Source organism: Balaenoptera borealis, assembly GCF_965194805.1.
Source record: "Balaenoptera borealis genome assembly, chromosome: 10".
Taxonomy (NCBI): domain Eukaryota; kingdom Metazoa; phylum Chordata; class Mammalia; order Artiodactyla; family Balaenopteridae; genus Balaenoptera; species Balaenoptera borealis.
In genome coordinates this window covers 12633772-12657860 of record NC_138874.1, presented here as the reverse complement: position 1 = coordinate 12657860, position 24089 = coordinate 12633772, and the positions used below count along the sequence as shown (strand labels likewise).

Genomic DNA, 24089 nt, shown 5'->3' with positions numbered 1-24089 from the left:
CAAACATCATCTACTTACGCTGCAGATTACCATGCTAGGTAGAGATCAATACAAACTCAGCTTCGGGGATCAAAATAAACGTAATTTTTAACATTGCTTGTCTAGCCAGTAACTTTTCTGAAGCTAATAATCTCTCTCAGTCATCTATCCTGGAAGGGAAAACATTCTGGAGACCAAGAACATCATAAAAAAACGTGCCGGTTAAAAATGTGACACTACAAAACTGTAAGAATAACAAGTGGTTCCGTGAGTTGCAGCCCTCAGAGGATCTTACGTTTGACTGCTTTAATCTGACAAACAATCCCGTTGTCCTTCTAAACCTGGCATTGTGGATTCCGCAGGATGGCTTATTCCTGTACGAGGGACACTCAGTGACTTCCTCACATCCACACGCATCTGTGTTCTCCTCTGCTTCCGGAAGCTCCCGAGACCAGGGTTTCCCACCTGTAGGTTTCTAGTCTGTGGCTGCTTCCACATCCCAGCTTCTGGGCACGGCCAGCGCAAAGGTGGTGTCCTCTCTATTCACAGCTAACAGGCACCCACGCTCACTGCCCAGCACTGTAGCTACAGACGCACAACTTCAGAGACACCAGCAAAGGTCCCCAAGATGGCATCATTCCTTTCAAATGACACCTCCAGTTTCCCAGAAGCACCCTCCATTCAGCATCAATAAATGGGCTCTTGAAGCAGAATCACTGCTGGCCAGGTTGCGGACTCAGTTCTTTAAAGGAGCCATTCAACCTCAGCAGCCTGACCATCAGGACCATCACTGTCTGAGCCCAGCCAAGTTGCAGAGTGTTCTCTATTCACTCCCAGCAGGAACTCTCTACAGCAATCAAACTGTTCTCCACTGAAGAGAGAAGTCTATGCCCTGGGCTCAAACCCCAGACCTGCCAATGTGTAGCTCAGAAATGGGACAATCTCTTTGGACCCACGTTTCTCCTCCGGAATAGTGACAGCAGAGGGTGTGTCGAGATTAAATTATACGAAGTATGCAAGCTTCCCAAAGCAACAGCTTCAAGGAAAGAAGTTAGTTTCAAACGGATACTATTAAGTTTTGCTTCTATAGAGACAGTCAATATAAAACAGCAAAAGGCCCATACACTTTCCTGAAAGTTCTTTCTAGATAATACATATTTATAGAATTCTAGAATTGTAAAGTTTAACTTAATGTAACAATCGGAAGTGCAGAAAAGTTTAGAGCTGTAAAATTCCCTTCGTGTACATTCACCTGTAGAACAAAGCATCATTATCCTGTTACTTTCTTCTTTCATCTTATATCAAAGTAGGACCCGTGACTTTCAAAAACGAAGAAAGGGGAAATGTCCTAGGGATAATAAATAGGGATAAATACTTTTGAAGAGTAACAACAACAATAACAACAAAAAAAAACCCCCAAACCTAGAGAACTGAGAAAGTTTAAAGGAACGAGACGTATTCTTTTTGTTCAAAAAAAGTTGAATAAATTAGCAGGACGTTGAGTGGGTAAACCATGGACCCATAGCACAGCTTAATCATGTAATTACAACTTGCATTTACTCTGAAATTGCCTGTTGGTTTCACTTTGTTTGGTGGCATCACAGCGAACCTTCACCTGAACCCACTAATCTAGTGACGTCTTCCAACATATTGCGATGTTATCCGTTACTTCTAACCCACACTTCCCTTGTATGACACATTACAGGTTTCCACCTACACTACACCATTTCAATTTCACAAAAATGTCTGAGGCAGTACAAAGGACGTGTCCAATTTTCAGAAGGCTCAGAGACTTTGGAAAGGTGAGACAGCTTTCACCCTGGAACCGGGAAGCTGACTCCTAGCTCGGTACTCTTTCCAAAACACATGCCCATCTCCTTAGGAAACTACCAAAGAACAGTTAATGAGGCCCACATCCTGTCTGTTTCCACTAGGACCTGAAGGAGTCTTTGGAAACAAAGGCAGATAGATCCCCTCAAATGAACTACCTGCTTCTTTTATATTATGCACTTTGTCAAAGAGCCTTCATAGCCCTAGGGATTGAAGTAATCACCGATATTTTAATCATTTTAATGTCTGTTATGCTAATAGCCTGCTAACAGCTAAAAGACTCTTTCCAAATTATCCAACAAGGTGACAGGGATAATTGGGGCTCATTCACTCGAATCACAAACTCTTTCTGCTGCATAAAAAAATTAAACGCTTCCAATAGGGAGATAACTTACTGTAAAGGTAAGGGCAGTGTCATATCTGAAATAGGCACTAAATGAAATATTAATTCACTTTTCTACCAATTTCCTTAATTTAAGATAAAAAAAGACACCTAGACTACAGATAGTAAAAGAGACATCTAGACCAGAAACCCACTTGACCAAGCCCTTTGAATAAAGGTCTTTGAATTGAAAAGGTGCGTGTCTATTACACGGGAAGTGAGGCTGGCTGCTACTGAATAATTCATCAGCTTCCAGGCCTTTCCTTCTCACCAGACACGGGGTGGGATGTGTCTTCACCCTCTGCACCCCAGTACCTAACACAGCGTTCGACTTAAAACAGGGCCAAACAGTTCTTTGTGAAGCCAACCACTACCTTTTTTTTTTTTTCCTTAGAAAGTTTGTTGAGGAAAAACATTCTATTACATTATATACTTCACAGTTCAACAGAGGACTCAACAGCTATGTGACGCCTGATTTCTGATGAATGCATTTCCACGAGAGCGCATATTCACTGGCTGTCCATCACCACTGCGCAGTGTCACTAGTCAAGCATGAGACAGTTACTTGCCTAAGGGACAGAAAGCTCGTGCTTTACTGTCCCCCTTCGCATCCTGGTCACTGTGTCAATGTCACAACATCTCAAACTGCCAAAAAAGCAGAGGCACTAAGGTGTAGATGACTGACGGCAGAGGGTGGGAGTGTTTTCAGCACTGAGATACTTATTCTCCAGATATAAGCTCTTGCTCTAGTTTGAGAAAGCCATTTTTAAGTAGCAAAAATATAAATGGGAAGTCCTGTACTTTAGAATGCCACACAGACAAAAAGGAGCCCACGGATGTAAAGATTATGCCTGTCCTTTCCATTTTTAACAGCCCTGGTGCCCAGCAGCTTCTGGCACAAACTACTGCAGAGTGAAGGAATGAATGAAAGAAGTGAATGAATGCATAGTAAACGTAAGGCAACCTACCTAACGTTCGTTCTGTAACTCCATGTTTATATTCTAGGAGGGATAAGCTAATTCAAACATTATATTGGAGGACTGGGCAGAGGACTCAGAATTGTGACCGTGCTTCAGGTTACTTTGGGAACCTCAAGTTCCGTATTTTTTTCACAGTTCACATTAAAATTCATAACTTGAGGGCCCATGAGACAATACCAGATGGAACTGATTTTTCTTATCTATACACATAAATTGGAACCCTAATCTAAAACCTCAGTTTAATCCAGATTACAACACACTATCTATCTATCTATCTATCAACTGCTAATCTGACAAAATTGAGTTTTCCTTCCCATTTCTATTTCCACGTCCCCCTCTGCGTACTTTGGGGAGTTGGAACGGTCACGGCAACCGGCAGCCAAACAGAAGACAAGAACATACAGCTTCAATTTTATAGAATGATCAGAGAACAAGAGTTTAAAGTCATGACAACATGAGATAATTTCCACTGTTTTGCATTATATAGAAAAATATGTCTTGGATAGTATGTCAACAAAGTATGAAAAATCACACAAAACAGATGCACCACAGCATGGAATTTCATTTCCATTTTTACTGGACATATTTACTAAATCACTCACATTGTATAAGAACTCATGCATAACTCTGATGAGTTGCTATTTCCTTTATATCAGCCTTTTAAGTCGATGTGCTTTCCTTAAAATGACACTGATAAAATGTCAGTCACCTTGGAAGGCTAGGGGCTGGGGCCATGCCCTGCCTTGCAAAACCAAGGAATGCTTAATTAAGAGTCTTGAAAACTGTTCTTCATCTTTGCCATGGAGACTGTCTGCTTGGGAAATGTCCTTGCTCCCTTTCAAACCTCATTTCCATTTGAAGAGTGCTATTCCCTAACTGCTTCTGGCCACTCAATCCCAGTCTCTACGCAGCCTCTCCCGGATCCATTCCCAGCACGAGATCAGTTAATAAGCATTCCCAAAGGGAACCTTCCCTGCTTGGTGTTCTCTGGGACTCCACAAGGAAAATAAAATACGGCTCTGCTTTCCTTTCAAGCCAAGGGACAGCTGAGCTATCATCACTCTGAGGCTTGAGAATGGGACTTCAAAACGCGGGGTGCCTTTTGATTCCACATAAATACTTCCCCAGCTAAAGACTTCATTTAATCCAGCAGCTTCTGAGTCATAAGCAAACACCTTCTGACCTGCGGACAACTAGGAGTGAGTCTATTAAATGACAGGCCTCTCCCACTGCTGACAGGAGCAGACGGGCTCCGAGGAGAATTACCTCTCCCTGATATCCTGCAGGACAAAAAAAAGCTGATAATGGAAAAAATGAATTGAAGCATTTTTCGCTCTTTTATTCACAATGTTTACGAAGACTGAAATATCTTGTAATTCATTAACTTGGCCATTTTGCTAGTCCTTATGGCTATTATATTAAAGACAACTTAAAAGGAAAAATTACATACACACGTCCATTAAATGAATGTTTTCTTCTGGCTGCCTGCCTGACAAGGCCTAAGAGTCAATTTGTGAAAGATGGGGTCATTTTCCACGCCACAAATCAAATGTGTAGTTTTACCTGGAGGAATCTCTTTGTATATTTTGCTGTAGGAGTAATGGTACTAAGTGATATTTCGTTTAAAAGGTTTGGACTTTATCAACAAGGACCCACTGTATAGTACAGGGAACTCTACTCAATAGTCTATAATAACCGACATGGGAAAAGAATATGAAAAAGAATGGATATACATATATGTATAACTGAATCACTTTGCTGTACACCTGAAACTAATACAACATTGTAAATCAACTATACTCCAATATAAAATAAAAATTTTTAAAAAAGTTTGTATTTTAATTTTCAAAATGAGCAAAGTGCTGCTCATTTCTTCTTTTACACCCTCCTCTACAATTTCTTTAAAAAATCTAATAATGCAGAAGGCTAAACTTGCTTAGAGTGGGGAGGAAATGTAAAACAGCGTTTCACATAAAAGACCCTGAAAAGCCAAAACAATCTTGAGAAAGAAAGACGGAGATGAAAGAATCAGGCTCCCGGACTTCAGACTATACTACAAAGCTACAGTAATCAAGACAGCATGGTACTGGCACAAAAACAGAAATAGATCAATGGAACAGGATAGAAAGCCTAGAGATAAACCCGCACATATGGTCACCTTATCTTTGATAAAGGAGGCAAGAGTATACAATGGAGAAAAGACAGCCTCTTCAATAAGTGGTGCTGGGAAAACTGGACAGCTACATGTAAAAGAATGAAATTACAACACTTCCTAACACCATACACAAAAATAAACTCAAAATGGATTGAAGACCTAAATGTAAGGCCAGACACTATAAAACTCTTGGAGGAAAACATAGGCAGAACACTCTATGACATAAATCACAGCAAGATCCTTTTTGACCCACCTCCCAGAGAAATGGAAATAAAAACAAAAATAAACAAATGGGACCTAATGAAACTTAAAGGCTTTTGCACAGCAAAGGAAACCATAAACAAGACGAAAAGACAACCCTCAGAGTGGGAGAAAATATTTGCAAACTAAGCAACGGACAAAGGATTAATCTCCAAAATATACAAGCAGCTCATGCAGCTCAATATCAAAAAAACAAACGACCCAATCCAAAAATGGGCAGAAGACCTAAATAGACATTTCTCCAAAGAAGATATACAGATTGCCAACAAACACATGAAAAGATGCTCAACATCACTAATCATTAGAGAAATGCAAATCAAAACTACAATGAGGTATCACCTCACACCAGTCAGAATGGCCATCATCAAAAAACCTACAAACAATAAATGCTGGAGACGGTGTGGAGAAAAGGGAACCCTCTTGCACTGTTGGTGGGAATGTAAATTGATACAGCCACTATGGAGAACAGTATGGAGGTTCCTTAAAAAACTAAAAATAGAACTACCATATGAACCAGCAATCCCACCACTGGGCATATACCCTGAGAAAACCATCATTCAAAAAGAGACATGTACCACAATGTTCATTGCAGCACTATGTACAATAGCCAGGTCATGGAAGGAACCTAAGTGTCCATCGACAGATGAATGGATAAAGAAAATGTGGCACATATACACAGGGAATATTACTCAGCCATAAAAAGAAATGAAATTGAGTTGTTTGTAGTGAGGTGGATGGACCTAGAGTCTGTCATACAGAGTGAAGTAAGTCAGAAAGAGAAAAACAAATACCGTATGCTAACACATATATATGGAATCTAAAAAAAAAAAAGTTTCTGATGAACCTAGGGGCAGGACAGGAATAAAGACACAGATGTAAAGAATGGACTTGAGGACACGGGGAGGGGGAAGGGTAAGCTGGGACGAAGTGAGAGAGTGGCACGGACATATATACACTACCAAATGTAAGACAGATTGCTAGTGGGAAGCAGCTGCATGACACGGGGAGATCAGCTCGGTGCTTTGTGACCACCTAGAGGGGTGGGATAGGGAGAGTGGGAGGGAGACGCAATAGGGAGGAGATATGGGGATGTATGTATACATATAGCTGATTCACTTTGTTATACAGCAGAAACTAACACAACACTGTAAAGCAATTATACTCCAATAAAGATGTTGAAAATAACGAAACAAAACCAAAAAAATGACATTTCACACTCAACACCACAGTCTAAAGCAAACAGCTGTCACTGCACGGATGACTTCTTGTGTGTGATGCGAGGCTGCCGGACAGCAGTGAGCGCTTTTATCCGGGTGCTCAGAGAGTCGCAGGCAGAACCAGGATCCAAAACTAACAAAAATGTGGGTTTGCAAATTTACAAATTCAAATTCTCAGAAAATTGGAAGGCTGAATTGAAAGCATTTCAAATGATACATGCTAGGCTTAAAAGCTTCCTGGCTTCTGGAAATGTGGGTGACAGGCACGCCAATTCTGGAGTGTTTACTACCAGGCGATCAGCTAGTTCTAATCCTGGCTAAGGTTAAAAATATAGAAGACGGTTATTCCAGATTGAACGGGAGAAAAATCTGCATCTTCAGGGAATGATGTTAAGGATACTCTGAGGAGACAAAGGCAAAATCTCTAAATATCTTGAATAGCTTCAATAAGAGAATTTGCATTTAAAACAAAGAAAGAATTAATTATGTGCAGACCAAAGCAGATAACATGCCCTTGGATTAAAAAAATAACAGGTGGGACTTTTAAATGGTAGTTTTTGTTTGTTTATTTGCTTTAGCTGAAAAACAATTCCATATTTCTTAGGAGATTCTATTTTTCTAAATCATATGTTTTAAATATCAAATATAATGATAACTTTAACATTTTTATTAAGCAGATCTCTTGAAAGCTTCAAAGAAATGTCTTATTGAGCAACAGGAGACCAAAACTAAAAATAGGAGAGAAATGTTGTTTTTTAATTTTGGGAGAACATGGTAACAGTTTTGTCTAATTCTATAGAAGTAAGCAACCTCTAAGACAGATGAAAAGACTTGATTCTCACCACAAAATTTACAAACCTATAACTCTAGCCAATGAAGAAAGAAATTTATCTTACGGAAAAATTTCTAATAACTGGTTTAAAATTTATTTTAAAAGACTAACACAAAATTATTTTAGTTTCAAAGTTTAAAGGATTTGTTTTCTGTTATTTCCAAGACTCATTTTTAAGAAAGTAATTTTTGTCTCTGATTTTCTTGTACGCATACCACCATGAGTGATTCATGGGATTCTTGGGGAGCAAATGGGTTTAATGGGACAGAATCCTCCAAGGCAACAAGAAACACCTTGGGTATTTCCTGTGACATGCGGCTACTACTCTCAAGAAGAATTTCAGCTCATTAACTTTTATTCTGTAAACTTACTGCGCAGATAGAGGAAACAAGACCATAGAAAGTTAAGCAGGAGGCAAATGGTAAGATAACCAACAGAGACACACTTTTGCAAAATTTTGCACATTAACCAGAGAGGAAGGTGGTATACCATTGGTTTGTTTTCTAAAAAAGACCATGGTTTAGAGCTCCTCTATCCAATATGACAGCCACGAGCCAGATGTGGCTAACTGAATCTTAATTCGTTCGTTAAAATGAAAACTCCTTTTCCTCAGTCACACTAGCCACATTTCAAGTGTGTGCTACCCATGTGGCTGGTGGCCACTGTTTGGATGGTACAGATATGGAACATGTCATCAGAGAAAGTGCGACTGGACGGTGCTGGTTTGGAGGATGGACAAAGGAGATGGACAGGGTAGAAAGAGTGACCTCAGTTACTACAGAAGATCAGAAAGTGGGCACAGTCACCTTCCTATCTTTGAGTAAGGATTTCTTTTACAGCATGAAAAAATTCAAATGAATATCCTAAAGTTTTAGTTTATTTTTCTTTTAACTAAAATGAGTAAGGTGTTGATCGTGCCAGAAGGTGCTAAGTGCCTTACACATTATCACCTTATTTAATCATCATCACACAGTACGAGGTAGGCAATATTATAATGCCATCTTACAGATACTAAGGGAAGCTTAGAGAGAGCATGTGACCCACCCAAGATCACACAGCTAACGCCTCGATTCCAAGCATGCTTCATCCCTCCAAAGCCAGGGCTCTTGGCCAGCCAGTAGGGAACTGCATTTGAGACAGAGGCAGAGAAAACGCGCTCCCGATACCACTATAGACACTGCTGCACAACAGGGGCCAAGGCCAGGTGGATGGCTTGTTCTTAGTGAGAGTTCTTTCTCCCCTTGGCCTAATGCTTCCTTGATATTGAGCATGGGAACTTTCTATTGACAATGGAATGGTATCACTTTCTAATCCCATTCTTGTCCCTACCCCCTACCCATCCACTCTGAGCTTTCCAAGTCCAGCCACTTCTTTTCCTAAGTTTCCCATGACAGCTTAGGAGAAAGACCTGGACCAGTTCAACCAGAATGGAGTGGTCACCAAACAGTGTATCTGATGTCCCGATATTCCTCCACACATTGATCTCCTAAATCAATGAGATCTCTTAAATATCCTGTTAACCAATGACTTCAATGCCCCAACAAAATGCTTAGAAAATGACAGTTTATCATTTATTATATACTAATGACTTTTTTAAAGCTCTTTGAAGTTGCCCGAATGGTTGACGTCCAGACAACATAGGTGGGGGGTGCAGTGACCACACTTTCTGAGGACCTTGCAGGATAGCACCTGCCACAGAGGCCAAGGAGGAGCGAGCGTGGATGAGAGCCTACCTCCGAGGCGAGCCATCGTCATGGGGCTGGATGATGACCACCTTCACAGTCACCGAGGTCCGGAGAAGGTCGATCATCTGCTCGTGCGTCAGCGTGGCCACGGCCACCTTGCAGATCTCCACCAGGCGGCTCCCCTGGCGAAGGCCGGCCTTCCACGCAAAACCGAAAGGTTCCACGTCTGCGACGATTCCTTCGAAGTTCACGTGGAAGCCCAGCTGGCCCAGCCCGTTCCTCCTCAGGGTCATTTCCACAGTCTCGCAGCCCCTGGTCACGATCTAAGGGGGAAGGGGACCGTGAGGGGTGGCGCTGTGGGGGGCACACATCCCAGTGACAAGATGACAAGACAAGGACACGGTTCAATCCAGACTTTACCGTAATTACCCCTGGCATCAGGCGCAATGAAAATAACAAAAGTAAAACGAAGGTTTCATTCTTCAAAGGCAAACCAGATACAGGTGTCCTGCTTTTTCCTAGAAGCCACTGACACAGAGCCTGTGAGCTTAAGACGGGCTCTGATAACTACCCCCTCTCCTTTCTACGTCACCTGACTTGGTTCTTAAGCATATAAATTCCATTGTTCCAGATGGACTGAAGCAACTGAAAACATGTGAAGCCTTTCACCCATCAAGCAATAAAACCTATTAGACAATTTTTTTTTTTTTTGGTTGTACGGTGTGGCTTGTGGAATCTTAGTTCCCCAACCAGGGATGGAACCCGGGCCCCTGCCAGTGATAGCGCTAAGTCCTAACCACTGGACCGCCAGGGAATTCCCTATTAGACAATTTTATTCAACTTAAAAAATGGCCCAGTGGTGCAGCAGCTATGGAAAGCAGCACGGCAGTTCCTCAAAAAATTAAAATGGAATTACCATGAGACTCAGCTATTCTACTGCTGGGTATATACCCAGCAGAATTTAAAGCAGGGTCTCAAAGAGGTACACCCGGGTATTTGTACACCCATGTTCTTGGCAGCGTTATTTACAATAGTCAAAAGGTGGAAGTAACTCAAGTGTCCACGGATGGTTGAATGGATATGCAAAGTGTGCCATATACAAACAATGGAGAAAAACATGGCCCAAAGCCCTTCCAAGCTAACAGTTAGCGCCCTGCCCACAGGATGGGCAGCAGCAGGAAGTCAGACTGTTAGGAAAACCTTAAGTGCTCTCTGTGCGCCAGCCCTGTGGACATCCTGTTCTAGCCCCTAGGATCCCTCTCCTGGGGACAGCCTGCCCTTGCTCGCTTGGGTGGTGAGGACCATTCAGATCAAACATGGGCCAGCCAGCGGGCCTCCATGGTGTCTGTAGACAAACATCCCACTCGGTGAACTAAAGCACCAAAAATTAGTTAATGCCACCCTCAAAAGTGCTTACTGAGAATAGCCCACGTGCACTGAAAGAAAAACATGGGCTCATGGAGAATATCATCTGATGACCACGGCATCACTTATTTGTGGGCACTTGAAAGTTGGGAGGTATCATACCCGCATCCCCCAAAGCACAGAGCTAACGTATGAAGTTTCAGTTTTAATAAATGCTCCATTTCCATGAAACGCGCTCTGAATACACAGATTCCTATTTAATAAGACCTATGACTGTCAGTACAGCTGTGGGACCGGGGCTGGTTCAGTGTTATCACCAGTGCGGATGAGGTTACCATGTTTATTAACCGCCACGGTGCCCACCCTGCTAAACAGGTGCACATGACAGCTTGGGGCTTAGGAAAATGGGGAAAGGGATTGCTGGTCTTAGTGGTGAAGTTTTGAAAGATTGACGTTTCCAAAGTTACCAACTGAACTAATTTAAATTTGTTGAAAAGGCACTTTTGTAATATATACAACCCGAATAAATTTTTCCTTCACTTCTTTTTCAGCTTTGTTTCAACTAAGCTCTCCGACCAAAAGCCTACATATGACATGTGCCCAGCCTTCTTTCCAATATGGATGCAATTTTCAGCTGAAATGTAACGTCCATATATCAGATTGAAGAGTGAAAGGTTTTTCCGAGTCCTACTTGTTCTGTCTCTTCCTCTTATTTCTTCCAACCACCTGCCACGTCCCCTACTTTTTGCGATTTCTTTCTCACTTCTGTTCCTTACTTCTTAACACTGGCAAAGGCTGAAGGATCATGCTCTCCATTTATCTGCAGTTCCTCACATAATTACTTGGCCTCAATTATCCCACGGTGGCCTCCTATCCATGTACCCGGGACTGGCTACATCATCTGTGGAGTCCGGTGCAAAATAGAAATGCAGGCCCTTTAGTCAAAAATTATTGAGAATTTCAAGATGGCAACAGGAGAGCGTTCAACCAAGCCTGGGCTCTTCTGAGAGTAGACCGGCCCTACCTGTCTCTTTAGGTGGGAGCTCTTATTCCCCACCTGCGTCTTTACCTGCTTAACAGACGCCTTTGATTTCACTTCCCACCACTAGAAAATGCAGCGTCCACCACCTGCCCAGTAGCACCCCTTCCCCGTCTCTCCACTACGACAGCTTCATCTTCTTCCTTTCCATTTTTGTTGCTCCTGCCCTGCACCAGCCTTTTGTTCTAACCCCCCCAACAGTCTTTGGGTTGGTTTGTTTCCACCATCTCCTGTTACAAGTCATCTAAGACACAGAATATACTTCCTCAAATATATTCCAGATATCAGGTACCTTAGTCACATTAGCAATGTAGTCATTTTTTCTAGAAAAATGGTAGAATGGGGTCCACAGAACAGTGAATGTGTCAGAACCTACGGGACGTGCATTTTGGTGGTTGGTGAAGGGGGTGTGTTTATGTTGCATTTTCCGGAGCACAGATTATGATGACTCAGTAGGTCTCCTAAAAAGAAGTATTTGCAGTATTACTAAAAGCACAATGTGTCCTGAGACTCACAGGATAACTCAATTCTCCAGATACGAAAACTTATCACACACTTAATCATCCCTGAATCACGTCTCAGCTTGCGCACATACGCCCTCAATGCTGTTGAACACACTGAGGTCCTTTCCCGTAAAGAGCGTCTGCAAATAATGACGTTATTTCTCCAAGGCCAGCAGACACTGACATGACTGCATTGTCTCATCTACATGGTCTGGAATAATAAAAGGTTTATATTTGGTGGAAGGAAAGGGGGCAGGAAATGGGTATAATTTCTCTTTTTCTCATGATCCATATTTGACTAAATCTTCTCTAATTAATGAAATATACATCCCCTTGGGGGGAAGATTTACACATGAAAAATTCTTTTGTCAAAGCACATTTTGTTCTTATATTTCATTTATTCTTAAAATTCTATTGTATATACTCAAACTAAAATCTGTATCTTCCTTTGTTAAAATACGAAGTAGAAATACAACTGTTAAATACCACGGACATCATGGTTTTGTACTGAAAATGACAATTTTTTTTATGACTTTTTTCTTAAAGTCTTTTTAACTTAATGGGTAATTCTATAAAACCTCTGTAAGAAACTGGCTGCAAGATTAATAACGTATTTAATCTGGCAGACTAAACAAAAATACCTGTTGTATAAATATGCAGAGGTGAAGCGGCAAAGAGGGCTTACTCTGACCATCAATATGATCAACGGTGATTCTGTGCCTATTAATTTCCCCCGGGAAGGTACTGTCGTGCCAGTCTCTACAAACAGACATAATAGCTAGTAAATTCCTGTCCTTCCTTGAAACACTATGAAAATATATCCCGATGTTCCCTTTGGAAAGTTGGCTTCACTTTTCCTTTCCAATCAATCTGTAACGGGTGTTTCGCCACCATTCATGGCTTCAGCAACAGCTCAAAAGGACACAGCATTTAAAATCAAACTCTATAACACAACATTGTTAATCAACTATACTCCAATATAAAATACAAATTTAAAAATTAAAAAAAAATTAAATCAAACTCTACCCCTAAGAAATAGTAATTCACTCCCTAGGTGATGTAACTGGGGTCGAAGTTCCACAGCAGAAGCTACTATGAATCTGGGATTGCAGACCTAAGGATGGTGGATAAACAGAAACCTGTACTTACCCCCAATCGCTGGACAATTTCCCTGACGTCTTCGGCACAGTTGTCCCCCGAGGACAGAAGGATGCATTCTCCTCGTTCGTAAAACACTTTGATACTCATTAACCCAGATGTCCAGCCAATGACATCCCTGCAGGAACAGTTAAAGACCACGTTCTTGGAATCCTTCTCGATCAGCATGATGAACTCGTTGGAAATCCCAAGGAGACACTCAATGTCCGAGGACTGGCCGAAGTCCCGCACCACAACGTGCCACATGATCGCTCCGACGCTGAAGAGGTGGGCGTCCTTCCTGGGCTTTACTTTCTCCTTCTTCTTGGCACCCAGGGTAATGAAGCTGAACTTCGCGGAGGTATCCACGGTGGCGGTCGTGACGAAGTTCTCCGCCAGGTCCTTCAAGTACTCCTGCCTCGTCCGAGTGGCCATCGCTCGAAACTTCTCTGATTTGTGGGCTGCGTTTTCTGCATTGATTACTTTTGCTAAAAGGAAGTCCCGGAATACTGCTGACTTTGGGAAAGTTACGGCTTTGGGAATTGGTGGACCAAATGGTGGCACATCTTTTGATCTAGAAACTCCAACACTGAGGGAGGAAAAGGAGAAACAAGATGAATTGTGGGACCATAATAGTTAGCTTCAGAAAGGTGACATACGCCCACACTTTCGACTGAAGCCAGCTACTTCGTAGACTCTTGTTATGCTCATTTCTGGGTATCACGTTTTTCTTTGTTTTAGCAAAACTTTTCAAACTTAGTAGTTGAGGGGGTGTTGTGGGCTGAGTAGTGTCCCTCCAAAATTTGTATGCTGAAGTCCAAAACCCCAGTAACTGGGAACGTGGCTGTGTTTGGTGATCGGGTCTTTAAAGAGATGATTAAGTCAAAATGAGGCCATTAGGGTGGGCCTTAATCCAGTCTAACAGGTGTCCTTATAGAAGGAAACGTGGACACACAGGAAGATACCAGGGATGCACACACACAAGCGGAGAGACCATGTGAGGACACAGCAGGAAGACGACCATCTGTAGGCCAAGGAGAGCGGCCTCAGGAAAAACCAAACCTGCCAACTCCTTGATCTTGGACTTCCAGACTCCGGAACTGTGAGAAATAAATGTCTGTTGTTTAAACTACCAGGCCTGTGGTCCTCGTCACGGCTGTGCGAGCTGACTAAGGTAGGGATGACGGATCAGTAGCCAGCTTGGTGCTCTGTAACTCTGTGGCCGGTCACCACTGAGAGACAGTGACACTTTTCAACAGCAGTGAGGTTAGCCCAGTTGGCTATTTGCGATCTCACTGCTATTGGACACAATGATCATTGGGCTTACAGGGCCCAAAGTTTTGAATGTCACTTTTTTTAAGGAAATGCTCACTTGATCACATTTTGAAAATTTAAATGAAGATTTTATAGGAGCAAAGATTTAAGAGATTCCAGGGACTGAAAAGATCAAATGTATAGTGATGGCAATAACCATCTTAATACAGCAAAACCAATAATGCTTCCCTGTATCAGACAGAAACTTTCGTTGTCTCAAATCGTTTTTGAAGCAAGAGTGAATTAATGAATGAGCAAATGAAGGACTGGAGTGAGTGAATGAATGAACCCCACAGCACTCCCCATTTACTGAGCAGCTACTGCAGGCCAAGAATGGGAACCAAGCCCACATCTGCCCAGGCTGGTATTTTCTGTGTTGGGATAAACAAAGGAAGCAATCTATGTTTCATCTTCTTCGTGGTAGAAAATCCTGAAAGCGGTGATTAAGGAATGAAAGCATTAGGTGTGAATTCCTTTTCTGGAATGTGGCTGGTTAGACTCCAAATAGATCACGGTCCCCAGGGCTCTCTCCCCTTTGCTGTAACCTGCACACGTTCCAGCAGCGTTCATCATTTCTGGGGAAAGAGCTATAAGATGGAAGGGGGTCTGGGCGGGGCCTTAGCTGGCGTGAAAGGGGAGGGAAGGACCGCTTCCCTTTGGGACAGAAGACCAAACTCACGCACATGCATGGTAGTAAAGGTGCTGAACCAGAGAGGGAGGTGGGGGGGACTTGACTCATGACCTCAAGGAAGGTCCTAGAAACATCATGGAGGTTCAAATGGCTGAGAGGCTGACACCATATATGACCCGTCTTCCCCTCACTACCATCCTTAGGAAGAACTTTCTAGACTGAGTAGGAATTAACTTGTCCTCAGGTGTTATTTCATAGAGAGCTGTCCCAAAGCTACATGTCTGGCCTGTGGGTAGTGTAGCCACACCTGCTGCTTCCCCACCAGAACGATCAACCAGCTCAAGCTGCCTCTCAGTGCACTGGACCCTGCCCTCCCGACACTGGCCATCATCAACTCATGTGATCACCTCTCCTAAACGTGGTTTTCTCTTCCGGTGATGAGCACAGATTCCTGGAAGTATTTTACCCATGGAACGCTGAGGAGGTCAAATCCCATTTAACATCTTACAGGATTACTTTTTTGCACTTAGCTCTGTGGATCTCAAGCTACTCTCTGACTACAGCTTGGACGCCCTTAAGCCAAAGCATCAGGGCGACCTTTTTATATCTAAATGTGTTCCAAGACGGCTCTCACTGTGGAGCTCCAGAGTGGTCAGAGAGAGACATCTGTTAACGGGGCGATTCTTCTCGTCCCAAATTATTAACCCAAATGTCTAACTGGACACCTCCACTACAGTGTACGGTACAGTGCGGCTCGATAAACCACTATCCTATGCATCTCAGATCAAAGCTGTACCAAAAAAAGGAGCAGAATTCAGGCACAGCGGTTACTATGGTTACTATTACTACTATTACTAGTCCAGGAAAACCATGATAGTCTGAGGATGGGGATCAATTAGAAAGCCCTGGTCACAAAAGCTTATATAATCCGTAATTCTTTCAAGCAGAGTTAAGAAGGAATAATTCCCAGTGGGTGGAAACAACAGTATGTTTTAGAATTTCTTATTTTACCCAAATAACTTGATAGCATTTACGGATGATTTAGACATAAGACCCCTCCACTGAGGGCAACAGTACAAAGATGAGCCTTCCTTCACGTGCCAGTTAAAGGGTTTTAGGAAAGCAACGTGGGGTACAGCAGATTCCAGGATCCGGTGTTCTTCCTAGGAGTCCAGCTCCACCACTTTCTGAGGGACTCTGGGTTACTTAATCCCTCAGCGCCTCGTCTGTAAAATGGGGGTTAAAACAGTACCATCCTCAAAAGCACACCATGAGGATTAAACAAAATAATGCCTGCTAAGCTATTATTAACCCAACTGGTATCATCACTATTATTGCCACAATGAATTATCATTTTCATCATTGATTTAACATTATCATCTAATTTTTGTAAGAAGGGGCTACACAGTAAGTTTTCTAAAATGGAAGTCATCGTTTTGTATAGATATTACTTCCCTTTTAATTGACAGTTAGCTACTAAGCCTACAGACAGCAAGAAGTTTACTCATTCAGCTATTAAAGGATGCATTTTGCAAAGAGTTTATCTTGGAAAGCACACAAACACGTAAATCCCTCAGAGTTAGCTCTGCAATGGCTACAACCATTGAAATGAAAGAATCTCGTATAAAGAGACAGGCCATCAGTTAAGTTTGCTTTTTAATAATTTTAGACTAAAATGACATAACATGGAGCTTTGTGGATGTTGCCCCATTATTTCTTTCTAGGTTCAAGTGGCCCCAGCATCACCGAGAGAGAGCCCTGCTGTATCCAGCGGGCACGCCTCAGACTTCTCTGGAAGGTGGGAACCTGCTCTTTCACACTCTGGACGCGTGCCCTAAATAGCTGCACGCTTTTATCAGAGGAGGGCATCTCGCCCCAGCAGTCTGTCTGGACCGCGCCTCTGAGCTACGTGGTACTTGCAGATCATGATCCGCCAGAACTCACTGCCACTCAGCACCTGTGCAAAGCTCATGGGATGTGACCGATGCACAGGGGTCACAGGGGCGTGTGCGACCCACCCAGCCTTCCATAAAACGCACCCGTGATTAAGACGGAGCAACCTAGAAAACAGCAGACCTGGACTATATTTTATCAGTTCCTTGGAAATTATTTTAATGAATTTATTCTGTGACTGGTATGTTTTGAGGAAATCATAGGAAACAGACCTATGAGGTGTTTCTGGAAAACCTGGGCACTGTAACCTTATTCCCTGTGACAGAGTAAACTCATCTTCATAAAAATGTCATGGAATTGATTTGACTAGTTTTCCAGAAGATTATGATCGATTCTTTGAAGGACACTCATGAGGTGATAAGTGTGATCATTATGAATGTTTATGAGGCACTTCCAAAACCTAGAGGCACTCCACTGCTTTACATTTGAATCTCATTAGGAAATGATAATTTAGTGATAGCAACGTGGTATCTTAAAAGGCAATGACCCCATCTTTGAACCATTTGTACAAGCTGGTTTCTACCACAGAAAACATAATGCAAGCCACTTTGTTGATAGGTAAGATCTATATCAAAAGCATCCCTCCCCGGTAATTTAATTAAACACAGAAAACTCAAAAGAAATAAAAATAAAAAAGGTATTACTTATCCTTAAGATCTTTTGTGCTAATCAACCACCTCATGATAGAAGCATAAACTAAAGATAGAAAGGAATTAAAAATACTTGATTTGACCTAAGAATAGCAGCCTGTAAAATAACACCAAATACGATAAAGCCCTAGGCTTACGTTCCCAATCCATTAGGAAGGCTCATTTAAGATTACTCTTCATAATTACCATTCATCAGGGGAGATCCCAGAAGAATAAGCCGACTGAGCATGTTGGCACCAACGTTACCGGTTTTAAGCGTATCGTTTATACAGACTAGAGGTCCCTTTTTTTTCAAATATCACTTTTTTTTTTTTTTTTTAATAAAAAGTCGTTCTGAGCATTCAGGCCAGGGGTCTTGAACCTGAGGTGCATACAGGGTCACCGTGGGGGGAAATCATGCAGATGGGGAGAGCATGGGGTAGGGGCTGCAAGCTGGCGACACCAAGCACACAGGCCAGTCTCCTTGCCCCTAGGAGGGCGCGGCTGCAGTTCACAGGCCCCTCTGCCCCCTCACACGTGCCCAGGCCTGGGCCCCATCCAGGCCCGGGAGGCAGCTCAACCGGTAACCACTGCTTTAAGATGAGCGCCAGGAACTCTAACAGGTGTTTTGCATAATTCCTGTTATTCATTCCTCATAACTACATATTGAAGTTGGTACTATTATCCCCAGTTTTCAGAAAAGGAAATGAAGGCTCCAAAAAATAAGCTAACTCGTTACAAAGCGCCATGAGGGGGCAGGAGAGCGGGATTCTCACTCAGGTCAGAGACCGGCTCTTTCACCGACACCCCACAGGGCAGGGGCCTTCGGGGACAGCTGTTTCCTAAGGAAGAGCACGGGTAGAGGAAGGGCAGGCCTCGTCAGTCTCGGGATTCCGAGGCACCTGGATGGCCTTTTGAAATCACCAAAGCGAGTGTCAAACCCCTATCTCGACACGCCACCACACCACCGTGTGCGTGTTTCCAAGCTCTTAGACGGGAAGAGACGTTTTACCACCAGAATGCATCTCTTTCAGGGAAGCACTGAAATGGCCAGATCCTCCACCTCTGAGGCTGCTGTCAATCAAGCGACGGTCTGGCAGGAACTGGAGGAAGTCTTTAACATTGAGGAAAGGTGAAACCTAGAACTGCGAACTGCTAGGAATTTCACTGTTTCAAAATGGGAAGAAGGCAATTATTTCTTACAGAAAGTACCTGAGTGTAAGACCTCTGGTGGCGCAGCAGTTAAGAATCTGCCTGCCATTGCTGGGGACACGGGTTCGATCCCTGGTCCAGGAAGATCCCACATGCCACGGAGCAACTAAGCCCATGCGCCACAACTACTAAGCCTGCGCTCTAGAGCCCGCGAGCCACAACTACTGAGCCTGCGTGCCACAACTTCTGAAGCCCACGTGCCTAGAGCCTGTGCTCCACAACAAGAGAAGCCACCGCAATGAGAAGCCCGCGCACCACCACGAAGAGTAGCCCCTGCTCGCCGGAACTAGAGAAAGCCCGCACGCAGCAACGAAGACCCAACGCAGCCAAAAAATAAAAGAAAAGAAAAGAAAGAAAAGAAAAGAAAGAAAGAAAGGAAGAAAGAAAGAAAGAAAGTGCCTGAGTGAAGACCGTGGGAAATATAATTAGAAAAAAAAAAAGGATAATTATGGGCTAGAAATAATAATTGGAAAACTAACTGGAAGACATTTTGGGGAATGAGGTCCTGTTGGAACAACCCTGGGAGCACGAAACGCCAGGGACTCACCTGTAACACACATTTTCAGTGCACGGATTATGCACTTTGACTATGACGAAGACATGTTGAAAGTGGGACCGGATGCTTTTTGGAGTAAAAGGAAGTGCTCCGGGCTCTTGGAAGACAATGGTCACGATGTCATTTCCTATATGCCTTTTCCTCAGGAGCTGCAGTCAGGAAAGTGAACACACACACAGAGTTACAGACACGGTTTTCTGTAAAAACAAGATACATAAATGTATACAATTCACTCAGCATTCAATTTCAAGGAGTTTTTTAGAAAAGCAGAGTCATCCTTTGGAAGCTAGGGCTCCTTGACATGGCTGCGTCCAAAGACCTATGGAGAGAAGAGCCTCAATATTTAAGTTCATCTTTTGCTTTGAAATGCAACTGGTGTTCTCTCTCCTTTTCATCTTTATCATTTTTTGCCCTGAAATAATAGCACATTAGAGCTAAAATCGCTTTAAGGAATCTTGTAGATTAAGCTCTTCGACTTAAAAGGAGGAGATGGCAGAGCGTCCAAGGGAAGGTACAGTGGCTGAAAGTCCTGCACTAGGGTGTCAGGGGCTTAAATGACACATGCATTTCTGCAACAAAAATACAGAAGACTGTTATATTGGTGGTGGATATATTCAAGCTAATTAACTGAAATCTAGCCTTTTCAATGTATTTCGGGAACACAGAATTCCACCAGATTAACAGTTGGAAAACTCAATAAATTACAAATGCATCAGGAGAGAAGGAACCCCAGGGCAGTAACACCTGAACCCCTTTACTTGCGATGTTCCTTCTGCCAAGAATGCCCCCTTCACCCCAAGTCTCTCCTAGACCACTCAGGTCTCTGCTGAGCCACCAGCACACTGGAAAGAACGTCCTTAGAGGGACTGCACAGGCCCTGCACCCATACCCCAGGCCCATGGCGACCACATTAGTTGTCGTGTCCTATTCTAAGTCTTGGTTTACTTCTCCTGCATCAGGTCATAATCATCAGGAGGGCAGGAGATGTATCTCGTTGACTTTTGGTTTCCCAGTTTCTAATGGCCTGCCCAGGACACAGCAGACACCCACACACACACTGGCTAAGTGATAAACAAACGTTACAAATACACAATCACAGCCACGTAACACTGCGCAATAAAATTGTGACCCACTCTGAATCCACACCAACAAACCCGTACACTCCGTAAGCTTATGCACCTAAAGCCATGAGGATCTGTGCTCACAGAGTCTGCGGTCCCCAGTTTTCATAGAGACAGTAATCCTTACATGAGTTGGTGATGTCACTGCAGGAACGGGGTAATCTCAGGTAGTAAATCTCTCTTTACGAGAAGTAACAGAGGCAACAAGCTCGCGCTTCAATTTATTTGGCACTTACAGAACATACTTCACTGTAAAGAGCATTAATTTCAACTTTTAAAACCTTTTAAAACCCAGATACAAAAAGGATTTCATTGTCAGGCCCCTGACTTGTGATTTAGCGTGATAAAAGGCCTGGAAAAGTGGGAACGAAATGTCCATTCTTCCAGAGTTCCCTACTATGGGCCAGTTCGATCGCTGATTCATATGCTGGAAAACTCCTATTTAAATCCCCATGGTTAAAGTTATAAACACACAAAAATCGTTTTACTGCCTGAGTGAAGTTTTGAAAGCTATATTAATATCCATTAATGAGCCAGCTGTCGTTTTAAAAATGTTTGCTAGATATTTAAGTAAAAGGTGACATTTTAAGATGCATGTAAAAAAATCAGTAGCCAACTAGTCATATATTCACTGTGTTACTATTTACCCAGCCTATAGTGGACACAGATGTTAATCACAATAAACATTTCATGAAAAGAAAAGAAAACAAGGCAAGGACACGTATCTAAAACAAGCATCACGGGACTTCCCGGGTGGTCCAGTGGTTACGACTCCGCGCTTCCACTGCAGGGGGCGGGGGTTTGATCCCTGGTCGGGGAACTAAGATCCCGCAAGCCGCACAGCGCGGCCAAAAAAATAAATTAAAAAACAAAACAAGCATCATGACAAGCTGAAAACTGTACGAGGCTAAGATATATTCTTCCCTCATTTCTGCAATAACTGAAATACATGATTCACATGTACTGTAACAGGACAACAAAATTCAGGAACAAATGAAAAATTAAAAGAAAAACTGAAATACCTAACAATGTGTTCAATGTATTTGCTGAGCATGAACACAATGGCTTACACTGTACTTGAAACGCGGGAATTCTCCATCTCCTTGAAACACGGGAATTCTCAGACTGATGAGAAAACGGAGCTTGCGGTGGCCAAGGCCACGTATGGAATCCTGGGCCCCTCCTTCCCCAGTGACTAGGGCATCCGCTGGCCGCCCTCCTGGTTAACCTCAGAGGGCAGCCCAGCCTCACTAGTCAGTGAAGTGTGGACAGCTATTCCCACCCATTTCTCTTGCTCCTGAAGGAAGACCATGAGTCCAGTTCTACACTTCACCACGGGAATATTTAAAGCGCAAGTTAAAGGAAACTTTAAGGCTAGTGACCTTGATGACGTGCCAACCCGCCTTCGCCCCTTTCTAAGCATGTTCTTTTGCTTTGTAAAATGGGCTAGAAATAGTTTAAAAATTCTAGTTAATTTAACCCCGGTCACAAAATGCACTTTGTGGAAAAAGTGCAGGGGAGGGCGGGGAACAAGGAGATTCATTAAGAAGAGGAAAATAAAATCTCAAGCTCTCTGTAGAGAATAAACGAAGAAAAATGAACACCTGGCCCATCAATAGGATATCTGAATCTTTTTAGAGACTAAAGAAATACAGCATCTGGCAGGTTCACGGAAACATTATTCATTGTCAGACATTCAATAACCTAAGTAATGCTTGGGCTTCTTATATGAAGGTTAGGGTTCTCTTCAGCAGTTAGTTACGTCTTGTTCTAACTCATCAATGAAATTCTGTAGAAGCCGACTCCGGAATGGAAGGGGAAAGGGCATGGCAGCCCATAAACCAGGGCGGCCCAGTAAGACAGCAAGGTAAGTTCCTGGTCACCAAGACGCCGCCGGTGCTATTTCGGGGATTAAGGAACGACGTCTTCTAAGCCTTTCTAGACACGAGAAGCTCCTAACACTTCTTCAGTGCCAAGAGGGCCGACTCAAGAGTCTTCAACCGCGAGAGTGAGTTAATAAATATTGTATTAGATTTACATAGTCAATTCTGCTAAATTCCCAGCACTTGATTCAAGCTGTGAGCCAGGAATAAGCTCTTGGTATGACAAGGAAAGTGAAAATGTGATTCTTCACCCAATTCCCTGACAAAAAGCATACACATGCTACAGAAATAGCAACCTGTGGGTTTATCTTCAATTCCTTAAACTCACTTCAGGGTTTCACAGGTCCAGTTTTAACTTGGTGCAAGAACCAAAAGCAAGTGAAAACAACCGACCTCCAGGCAGCTGCATATGCATCGAAAATGGCATCAAGTTGAACTTGGTTAGATCTACCAGCCTCTAGGCAAATAGGTTCATTTGTTAAATTCTCTTTTAAAAAAAACCTGGGAAGGTTAAAAAAACAAAAAAAAAAAGCATGTTGCACCTAATTCTGGAGGAGAGGGGGAAAGAGGCTGCACCGTAAGAAGATGTGGTGTGTCTGGAATGTGGTTCAGAAGAAGTCTCTCAAGGTCAGTGATGAGAAAGCTTAATTTGAAACTGGAGAAGGTGGATCTCCAGAGAGAGGTTCTTGTCTTAAGAAGCAAACATGTGAAAATGAGCATGATTTCGAAGAGAAAACTGCATCGTTTAACGATTGCAAGTTCTGAAATTCAAAGAGATGAGTTCAGAAGTGAGGAAAAAAATTAAATGTATCCCGTTTTGAAAAAAACAATCATAAATTCTGGATCTCAGTCCTTGGGGTATCGTCTGAAAGTCCCAGCGGTAGGAGCAGGGCTGACAAAGACTGGTCTGTCCCGATCCTTCCCGCAGTCTGACCCCGTCACCCCCCTCCCCTTCTGGACAGCCGCCCTCTGTCCCTGCAACACGCCCACCTGTCTCTGCAGCAGGCACCTTGCGTCTGCCAACCCTTGCTTAGAAAGTGTCTCCCCTTTACACGGAGCGCTGGCTTCTCCTCCTTCAGGGACCGTCCTAATTTTGCACGCTTGCACACAGAACATACACAAGCCACATGCCTGCACACGACACAGCCCCCTCATATTCTCCGTACTCAAAAGAGCATGTACCGGTGGTCAGAATTTTGCTCTCATTTTTAAGAGACATCTATAAAGTTTCTTGTATAAAGACACAGAAAAAGTGAACGTAGAATAGTAGTCTGACTAACAAGAAAGAGGGGGAAACCTACACACATTACCACATAAATACAAAAGATCTTGCCTCCTTTGCTTCCACAAAAAAGTGACCGCTAATTAACCACTCTGATCTCAGATCAGCAAGAAGAAGTCAAATTTAATCACCATTTCGAGGAT

General features: G+C 43.0%; 1 protein-coding gene across 7 annotated transcripts in view; it reads right to left on the bottom strand.

The window, feature by feature from the left end:
* The window catches only part of SIPA1L2 (signal induced proliferation associated 1 like 2), a 218573-nt gene that overhangs the window by 45742 nt on the left and 148742 nt on the right, over positions 1–24089 (bottom strand). For all 7 annotated transcript variants that reach the window (XM_082407559.1, XM_082407558.1, XM_082407564.1 and 4 more), the window contains 3 exons: positions 19652–19809; positions 13378–13954; positions 9370–9644 (listed from right to left, as the gene is read on the bottom strand). In XM_082407559.1, coding sequence (XP_082263685.1) covers positions 9370–9644; positions 13378–13954; positions 19652–19809 — 1010 coding nt within the window. The remainder of the gene's footprint in view (positions 1–9369; positions 9645–13377; positions 13955–19651; positions 19810–24089) is intronic.